Source organism: Orycteropus afer, unplaced genomic scaffold (genome assembly GCF_000298275.1).
Source record: "Orycteropus afer afer isolate SDZICR_OR568_19922 unplaced genomic scaffold, OryAfe1.0 scaffold00056, whole genome shotgun sequence".
Taxonomy (NCBI): Eukaryota; Metazoa; Chordata; class Mammalia; order Tubulidentata; family Orycteropodidae; genus Orycteropus; species Orycteropus afer.
Window position 1 is genome coordinate 7,771,277 of NW_006921643.1, and position 10,124 is coordinate 7,781,400.

The following is a 10,124-nucleotide window of genomic DNA, read 5'->3' on the forward strand; positions in this document are numbered from 1 at the left end:
AAAATTTAATTTTTAGAAGGTCCCAATCATCTGGTTTCTCTTCTGCTGTTTGTGCTTTTTGAGTTATGCTTGGTAGTCTATTTATGCCATATATTAGGGCCCCTGAATTTGCCCTTAGATTTTCCTTGAGGAACTCTATAGTTTTATGCAGTGGAATTTCTGATCTGAAAGTTGTTTTTATCACCCATCAGATTTATAAATAGGTAGCTCAGAACAGAAAATTCTCTGGAGATACTAATCCTACTCTAAGAAGTACAAGATTTATATCATTTATTCTGAACCACAAAGTTATTTTAGATTTTACTGAAGTCAATCCAGTGCCTGCATTTCAAGGAAGTACTTAGCAGAAAGTGAGAAAAAAGGATTTACAGTGGTTAGAACATTTGTAGTAGATATTCTGTGGATGTAATGGAAATAATAAGGGCTTTGAAATAAAAGAACTCAAGGTTCAAATCAGATCTGCCAGATCTGTCTCTCACTAGCTTTATGAGTAAGCAAACTCCTAAGTCTTAGCACCTTTGTTCCTTGCCATGAAACTGGGTACTAACAATTCAGTGTTACTGAAGGGATCAAACAAGATATCAGAATTTCACTATGCAATGCTTGGCATATAGCAGGAACTCAAAAAATGGAAGTTTCTTATTAAGGGACCCTGGATCTGCCAGAATTAAGTTCTTAGAGAACTTCTTCACATTTCAAATAGTTTCCCTACTATGTTCATAGTGTTACTCACAGAGATTCTGGGCTGTCTTTGAATCCAACACCTTCAACTCTTTTACTTTTTTCTTTTGCACAGATTTCTTTTCTTCTCCACCTTCTTGATCCTTCTTGGCTAGCAAGAGAAAGATTAGAAAAGTATAATTAAGGACAAGCCATTTCTGTGCCTTACTGAAGTTATTAGCCCAGCCTGGAATGGCCTCTGTCCCTCTTTTTCCTCTCTAATAATGTTCTCCCTATTGTATCCCTTCAAGGACCTCCCTTTAATGATGCACCCCTTCTATTACTGATCACATCAACTATAGTAAGTAATTTATTTTTATTTCTTTAATAGTTACCAACAATGCTTATGGTAGTTAAGTTTGTGTATCAACTTGGCTGGGCCTGGTTGAGTGGCTGGGCAGCTGGATGTCATTATTCTCTCTGATGAGATTGGTAATCAACTCCATGGTAGAATCTATTGGAGCAGCTGAGTAGCTGCTTTAGGAATGTGGTCTGCTTCCTGTATATAAGAAACAGCTTTGGGAATGGTCTCTAGGCTTTTGGCACACTTGAACCCTCCATGTAGCCAAGTTGTTGTTCAACAGCCTACCATGCCCTGCCATGTTGTTTGGTAACATTGGGACTATGCCTTTTTACTTGTCAACCTTGGGCTTGTCAGCCTCAGGAGCCAGCAGCTGTCTGAGTGAAGAAAAGCCTCCAGCTTCAGTGGGCTGGGAGCAGGAGGGAGAGGTAAAGCCCAAGGCTGAGGGGCTTTTACCCAGCCCCTAAAGCCTGGCACTTTGAACTCGGACTTAAAGCCTCCCAAACTGTAAGAGAATAAATTCCTGTTTGTTCAAGCCATTCCATTTGTGGTATATTTCTGTCAGAGCAGCACTAGGTAGCCAGAACAATGATTTTCTACCTACATCCTATCTTCTTACAGAGATCAGCAAAGTTTCTTTAAAAGGCAAATTAGTAAATATTTTAGGCTCTGCAGGCCACATGGTCTGTTTTATCTTCTGAACTCTGTCAATATAACACAAAAGCAGCTCTAGGTATTACGCATACACAATAAATAAATGAATTGGTATTGTTGTGGTGGTGCAGTGAAGTACTCTGTTAGCCATAGTCTTTGTGACTCCCATCAGATGACTAGGTGGGGCTATGCAAATGTGAGGTGCTTATGGCCCACCAAGGGGATTGGGTAGCTTACTAGTAATGTAAATAAGGTACTGGCAGCCTTGTGGGAGGGTGGGATTGTGCAAATAAGGTATGTACGGGACCCTAATTGTGAGGACTGGTCAGTTTTGACCTTAAAATAAGCCATCCCAGAGGTGGAAATGGGGATGACTATCATCAAGACAGAAGAACCAGGAATGGAGTGGATCCTTGGATCCAAGATCCCTGACCGACGATAGCAGAGAGATGGTGGCAGCAGAACTAAGAGACCAGCATGAGACAGAATGGCAGGCTTCCTGGCCCATGGAAGGAGAAAGCCTTCAGGCAGGAAGCTTGTTGGAGACTTGGGTGCATCTGTTGGCAGAGATAAAAGAGCTTTGTAACACTTGCCTGAGCAGGGCAGAGGCCAGGCTGAGGGTCAAAGAGAGACGGGCCTGCAGGCATGGCCAAGGGGAGGCTGTCCTGATCAAAAAATTGTATCTTGAGTGTTTGTGAACCTGAACTATAACCTGTTGCTTCCATAATAAATCCCATGATCACAAGTATTGTCTTTGAGTTCTGTGTGGCCATTGCAATGAATTATTAAAACCAGTAGAGAAGTAGTGAGTGCCATGGGAGGGAAGGATGGTGTCAAAACTGGCAAAGGGGTTAGAGGATGGTGGCATGTCTGACCTCTGCCTCGGTGGAATCAGCCTTGGGCTGCTGATGTGGATCTCAATCTGTCTCCCACCTTGTGAAATTAGGTCAGACACTGTCACACACCTTTTATGCAGCTGTGTTCCAATAAAGCTTTATTTATAAAACAGGCAGTAGGTCTGTGGGCTGTCGTTGGGCTACAATCTTTCACTTGTACTAGAGTTATCAGAAAGGATCACAGTCCCTGGAGAAGAATACTATGCTCAGTGAAATAGAGGAAAAAGGGGAAGACCCTCAATGAGACGGACTGACACAGTGGCTACAACGATGGGCTCAAGCACAGCAAGGATTGTGAGGATGGTGCAGGACTGGGCAGTGTTTCGTTCTGTCATACATGGGGTTGCTATGAGTTGGAACTGACTTGACGGCACCTGACAATAGGAGTCTTCCATTGTGTTATCCTTCTGTGCCTATCAAAAATTATATTTTTCAAACTCTATCTTAAATACTACTTTCTACATAAAAATGTTCTGATTTTCTTGACTGCCTATGGTCTCTTTCTGAATCACTACTGAATTTGATACCTCTTTATAGCATTTCCTCTCACTGACTTTGTTATAAATATACTGAGTCTTTCCTCTACAAAACAAGGGCTTTCTTACCCATCTTACAGATCTCATGGCATAAATTCTTACTGCTGAAATCTCACCTTGGTGCACCCACAGAGGTGTAATATACTCTTCTACACACCCTCTTAGACTATCAATATATTGTTATCTTTCCATGATAAATTATTCACTTTCTCTTTTGATTAACTAATTTTCACAGTATTATAAAATATTATAAAACACTGTAACACTAATTGTTGAATAAGGTATATATAACAAATACTGTGGAAATTTGTTCATTCAAGGAAGAGAGTAAGTGTAGCCAAGAAAACCCAGTGGGGCAGTTTTACTGTTACATGAGGTTGCTATGAGTTGGAATGGACTCACTAGCACCTAACAACAACCTTTTCATTGATCAAGGTTTCAAAACTATAATTTCTGAATATTATAGTTTTTATAACATTTACTATTTTCCAGGCCATTTAGATTCTAAGTTTGAAATTTAGATCTAAGGATAATTTATAGATACAATCTTTCACTTTTAATTGCTGTTTCTAATCTGCCAGGATATTTGTTTATTTTTATACCATGAACTTTGGTAGCCTTGGTACAACTCTTAGGTGAGAATCTCATTTTAAAATACTGAAACTGGTTCACTTTATTTATTTTTATTGTGATTTGGGTGAAAATTGGCAAAGCAAATTCACTTTCCATACAGCAATTCACATACACTTTGTCTCAAGACACTGACTACAACTTACCCCAATGCAACAGCTCCCCTCCCATATCCTCCCGATAGTCACCTCTTCCCTGTGTCTATCCCTCCATGCACTGAAACTGGTTCACTTTAAAAGGTGGTTTCTTTCACTTAAGACTTACCACTGAATCTTTTAAATTGACTTGTTTTTGAAAATTCTTAATTTAAAAATCAATGAACATGTCAGTCACCAAAAATGGTTAAGCACTGTCCTACTCTTAAAATTTAATTGACTCTCCAGCACCCAACAACAATAACATGGCATTTTATAAACATCATCTTGACCTTCTTTTTAGATCTTTTGTTACTTTAAGTGTGGGTATTCTTCCAACCCACCAAGATTTTGAATTTTAAGGGCTAGCCAAATAATATTTCACTATGTTCCCTCCCCCCAGTAGAAGCATGATAGTAACACTGACTAAAAATGGTTGACACTAATAAGGAGGGTTGAATAGTACATAGGGGACTAGGAACTGTTCTTGACAGACATAGTTGTAAAATATTCTGTCCTACAGTGTATCTTGGTATCACATGTTTAGAAAACCATATGGAGTATCTCTCAAAAAAAAAAAAAAAAAAGTGAAAAAACTGACAAAGTTAACTGCTTCTGAGCAAAGGAATGTGGTGGCTGAGTCTGGGAATGGGATGAGTATGTTTCAATGCAAATACTTTTGTATTTTTTCAATTTTAAACCGTATGAAAAGTGCTACCTGATATAAATAAATAAGAAATAAGGCTAACACATAAGCAAAAAGGAAGAATTACCAGAAAAAAAAAAAAAAAATCATACCTTTAGTTTTAACAGTTCCAACTTGTAGAAGGGAAATATTAAATCACAGATTAATTATTTAAAAGAATACTTATTGAATATTACATGTGCCAGGTCTGTTTGGGCACCGGTAATTAAACAGTGAACAAAATAGAGAAAGATTCTTGTTGTTGTTGTTATTTGCCGTTGAGTCGGACCCAACTCATAGAGACCCCTCCTTGGGTTTCCAAGGCAGTATCACTATGGAAGTAGATTGCCCCATCTTCCTTCCGAGGAGTGGCTAGTGGGTTTGAACCGCCAGCCTTCTGGTTAGCAGTCCAGTGCTTTTAGGCACTATGTAATTGTAATAAAAAGAAGCAGACAATAAACTATTTAATAGATAAAACAGTATGGTAGATATCATTGCTATGAAGACAAAATAAAGTAGGGAGAGAACAGGGGCCTGGAGGGAGTTGGGTTACAACTTTTAGGGGAGCTGTCAGGGAAGGTCTTACTGAGAAGGTGACATATGAGTAAAGACTGTTTAGAAGGTGAGGGAGTGAGCCACATGAGTATCTGAGGGTCAAAGTATTTCAGGCACAGGGAATAACAAATGCAAAGTCCCAAGACAGCAGTATACATTGTGTGTTGTAGTAAAATCAAAGAAGCCACTGTAGCTAGAGCAGATGGAGCAAGCAAGAGAGTAGGAGATGAAGGCAGAGAGGTAGATAGGTAGATAAAAAATTATTGGTAGTAAGATAAAAGTGGATACTTAAAACCTCCAGATTGTAACACTACAACTTAGAAGCAAGAAAGGAGAAAAGTAAATTCTCATTTCATACAGGTGAAGTGAAAAAATATAAAATAACAGATGCAGGTTTGTTTTTTTTCGCTTGCAATATAAATTAAGGAAGAGAAAATGACATTTTTTGTGGAAGATATGTAGCAATTCAAGACAACCAATGTAGAACTATTAGAATTAATAATTCAGTGAGATTGACACATAAAAGACAAGCATATGGACTTCCAGTTCCACCAAGAGGGAGTAGCCCCATTCCTCACAAGTCCTGCCTCTTCTATAGGCAGTCTTCAGGTTAAAGATGTCTGACCTATGTTATGAACTAACCTCCATAAAGCCTGTTATATTAAAAATTTGAGGTATATACAGTGGTTCATAATAACAAATGGGCGCTAATTTGTGACACACATGAAAATGTTACTGTATTATTATATTAAAGGGGAGCTCTGGTGGCATTCAAACCAGAAGGCTGGCGGTTCAAACCCACCAGCCACTCCTTGGCAGGAAGATTGGGCAATCTACTTCTGTAGTGATACCATCTTGGAAACCCAAGGAGGGGTCATTATGAGTTGGATCTGACTTGATGCAGTGAGTTTGTTTTTTTTTCAGGGGATTATGTTAAAGATGTTTTAGTGTTTCTTTAATGTTTTTTTATGCATAGAAAGGTACACTATATGCGATTTACTAAGGCAAATATTTGACTAACTGACATTAGATATGAACGGTACGGTACCTAAGTGTTCCTACTTCCAACTTATGTAGGTATTTGACTTAAAAACAGACTTAGGAACAGAACTCATTTGTAAGCCAGGGACTGCCTATAACTAAAAACCTTGGACATAACAAAACAATAAGCATAGAATATTCTTTATTACTGCTTCCTATATCCCAGACAGGGAGTTGCAGAAGCCTCCAACCTGGAACTGCCAACAGGTACAATGATAAAAGAAAGAAAGGCCCAAGAAAAGCCTATTCCCTCTAGACAAGGACTGAGAAAGGATGGCCCAACAACAAAAAACCTTTTTGGTAATAACAGCCCTACTCTAGCCAAACAACAGAAAAAGAGAATCCTTCAAGGACAAAGACAACCTCCCAAGGCTAGACATACACTGGAAGAAAATATGTGCAAAAATACCTATCTGATAAAGTACCAATATACAAAATATATAAAAATTCTTGAAACAATTCAATTTTCTAAAATAAGCAAAAGATTTGGACATACTTTACCAAACAAGATTTACAAAAATTACAAGTAAACACAGGCAAAGTTGTTCAAAATCATTAGGCCACTGAGGAAATGTAAATCAAAACTATGAGTTACCCATTTGAATAATTAAAATAAAAAATAAAAATAAAACTGACAATATTAGGTGCTGGTGAAGATGTAGAGCAACTGGAACTTTCAAATATTGCTGGTAGGAATGCAAGATGGCACAGCCACTTTGGAAAACAGTTTAACAGTCTCTTATACAGTTAAACTTACCATATCATACGACCCAACAATTCTATCCCTGGGTATTGACTGAAGAAAAATAAAAACATATGTTCGGACAAAATCCTGTATACAGATGTTTATAATGGCCCTATTTGTAACTGTCAAAAACTAAAACAACCCAAATTTCCATCAAACAATGAATAAACAATGAGTGATAAGTCCATATAATGGAATATTACTCAGCAATAAAAGGAATGAACTATTAAAATGCTTGCAACAAGGACCAAGTGTTAAATACATTATGCTAAGTGAAGGAATCCAAACTCAAAAGGCTATTTACTGTAAGATTCCATTTATATGACATTCTGGAAAAAGCAAAATTACATGAACAAAAAAACAAATGAGTGGTTGCCAGGGCTTGGGCAAGGTAGGGAATTGACCAATAGGCATAAGGAAACTTTTCTGGAGTGATGAAAATGTTCTGTATCTTGATTATACTGGTTACATGCTACATGCATTTGTCAAAATTCACAGAATTATACACATAAAGTGGAGCTCTTGTGGTTCAGTGGCTATCTTCATAAAGATTATTCCTAGGGAACTCTATGGGACAGTTCTACTCTGTTTCATATACTTCTGATGAGCCAGAATCAACTTGACAACAATGGGTATACACATAAAAAGGGGGAATTTCACTATATATAAATTATACTTCAGTAAACAAAACAAGGTCCATGGGAGAAAGATGTAACATTTTGCTTCTGTAAAGATTTACAACTTTAGAAACCTTATGAGGGTAGTTCTACTCTGTCCTATAGGGTCACTATGAGTTGGAATCAACTTGGCAGCAATAGGCTTCTTTTTAGAACCAGAACAAAGGGATACTGCATGGTTTAAAATCAGGAAAGGTGTGCATCAGGGTTGTATCCTTTTACTATACTTATTCAATCTGTATGTTGAGCAAATAATCTGAGAAGCTAGACTATATGAAGAAGAACATGGCATAGGGAATGGAGAAAGAATCAATAACTACCTGCAATATGCAGACGATACAACCTTGCCTGCTTATAGTGAAGAGGACTTGAAGCACTTACTGATGAAGATCAAAGACTATAAAGCCCTTAGCATGGATTACATTGCAACATAAAGAAGACAAAAATCCTCATGAGTGGACCAATAAGCAACATCCTGGAAAGTGGAGAAAACAATGAAGTTGTCAAGGATTTCATTTTGCTCAGATGCATAATCAACACTCATGGAAGGAGTAGTCAACAAATCAAATGACAATATGGGAAGTTGACAGCTGGAAAGAGACAGGTGGTGAGTGCCTAAATGCTGCCAACTAGCAAACATAGGAGCACAGTACCCTGCTTACTCAGATACAGAGAAACAAAACAAACAAAACTAAAATCTTGGGCGAATCACTCCAACATATAATCGCTAATTAAATATAAACACAAAAACGTCAATGTCTTGGAGACAACAAACCATCACAGTCACCACAAAGAAGCAAGAGGAAGCAGTAGAAACAAGGGACCAGGATACAGACGCAGAACACATCCCTGAGGAAGAAGCAGCATTGGAACTCTCTGATAAGGAATTCAAAAGAAGTACCTTCAATGGATTAAGAGACAGATCAAGGAAAACACTGAGAAAATTGAGAAAAACAGAGAAACCCTAGAACAATTTCAGAAGACAATATAAGAACAAAATGACAAAAATAAATGAAAAAGCTAGAAATGATACAAAATCTACAGATAGAAATCCAGAAGACTCATACTAAATTTTCAGAAATAGATAACACACTGAATGGGCAAAGGAGTAGAATTGAATCAATGAAGGACAGAATTAGTGAGACTGAAGACAAAGGATCATTCAGAAAAAAGATTGAAAGAAAATGAAGAAAGCTTAAAGTTCATGTGGGATATCAACAAGAGGAATAACCTATGTGTAATCGGAATTCCAGAACAGGAAGAGACAAATAAAACCACAGAGAAAATTGCCAAAGATATGCTGGAAAAGAATTTCCCTGATATGATGAAAAGGGAGAACATACCCATTCAAGAAGTCCAATGAACCCCAAACAGGGTTATTCTGGTTACCTAGTGCCGTTCTGACAAGAATATACCACAAATGGGATGGCCTTAACAAACAAGAGTTTATTCTTATAATTTGGAGGTTTTAAGTCCAAATTCAAAGTGCCAAGCTCTAGGGGCTAGGTAAAAGCCCCTCAGCTTTGGGCTTCAGCTCTGCCTCCAGCTCCTGGCCCACTGAAGCTAGAGGTTTTTCTTCTCTTAGACAGCTGCTGGCTGCTGAGGCTGCCAAGCCCAAGGTTGACAAGTAAAAAGGCACAGCCCCGGTATTACCAAATCACACGGCAGGCCATTAATTCAAGTCCATTGTAAGTCCCAAGGTTGGCAGAGTATGACAAGCTGCTGAACGACACAGCTATAGGCAGGGTCCAAGCGTGCCACAGGCTAGAGACTATTCCCCAAGGCATCTGCTTATATACAGGAAGCAGACCACATCCCAAAGGCCAACTCAGCTGCTCACAGTAGATTCCACCATGGGGTTATTATCAGTCTCATCCTGGGGAATGCTACATCCAGCTGCCCAGACACTCAACCAGGCCCAGCCAAGTTGACACACAGACTTAACTACCACAATTCCACCCCTTGTCAACTTGGCATCTGTACAGATCTTCATTGGGTGGCATCTGTACAGATCTCTATGTACATCTTGTCTGATGTCCTGACTGCTGCTTCCATTGGCAATGATTGTAGAACCAAGCAAAGTGAAATCTTTCACAACTTCAATCTTTCTCCATTTATTGTAATGCTGCTTATTGGTCCAGTTGTGAGGATCTTGGTTTTCTTTATATTGAGATGTAATCCATACTGCAGAGTGTAGTCTTCAATCTTCATCAATAAGTGCTTCAAGTCATTCTCACTTTCAGCAAGCAATGCTGCGTCATCAGTGTATCGCAGGTTGTTAATGATTGTTCCTCCAATTCTGATGCCATGTTCTTCTTCATATAGTCCAGCTTCTCAGATTATTTGCTTAGCATACAGATTGAATAAGTATGGTGAAAGGACACAACTCTGACACACTCCTGTCTTGATTTTAAACCATGCAGTGTCCCCTTGTTCTGTTTGAATGACAGTCTCCTGGTCTGTGTACAGGTTCCTCATGAGTACAATTAAGTGTTCTGGAATTCCCATTCTTCTCAATGTTATCCACAATTTGTTATGATCCACACCATC

The 10,124-nt window shown here is 38.5% G+C and overlaps 1 protein-coding gene across 1 annotated transcript in view; it reads right to left on the reverse strand.

The window, feature by feature from the left end:
* The window catches only part of DIAPH1 (diaphanous related formin 1), a 166,866-nt gene that overhangs the window by 25,233 nt on the left and 131,509 nt on the right, over positions 1-10,124 (reverse strand). The window contains exon 20 of the mRNA XM_042780699.1: positions 734-832. Coding sequence (XP_042636633.1) covers positions 734-832 — 99 coding nt within the window. The remainder of the gene's footprint in view (positions 1-733; positions 833-10,124) is intronic.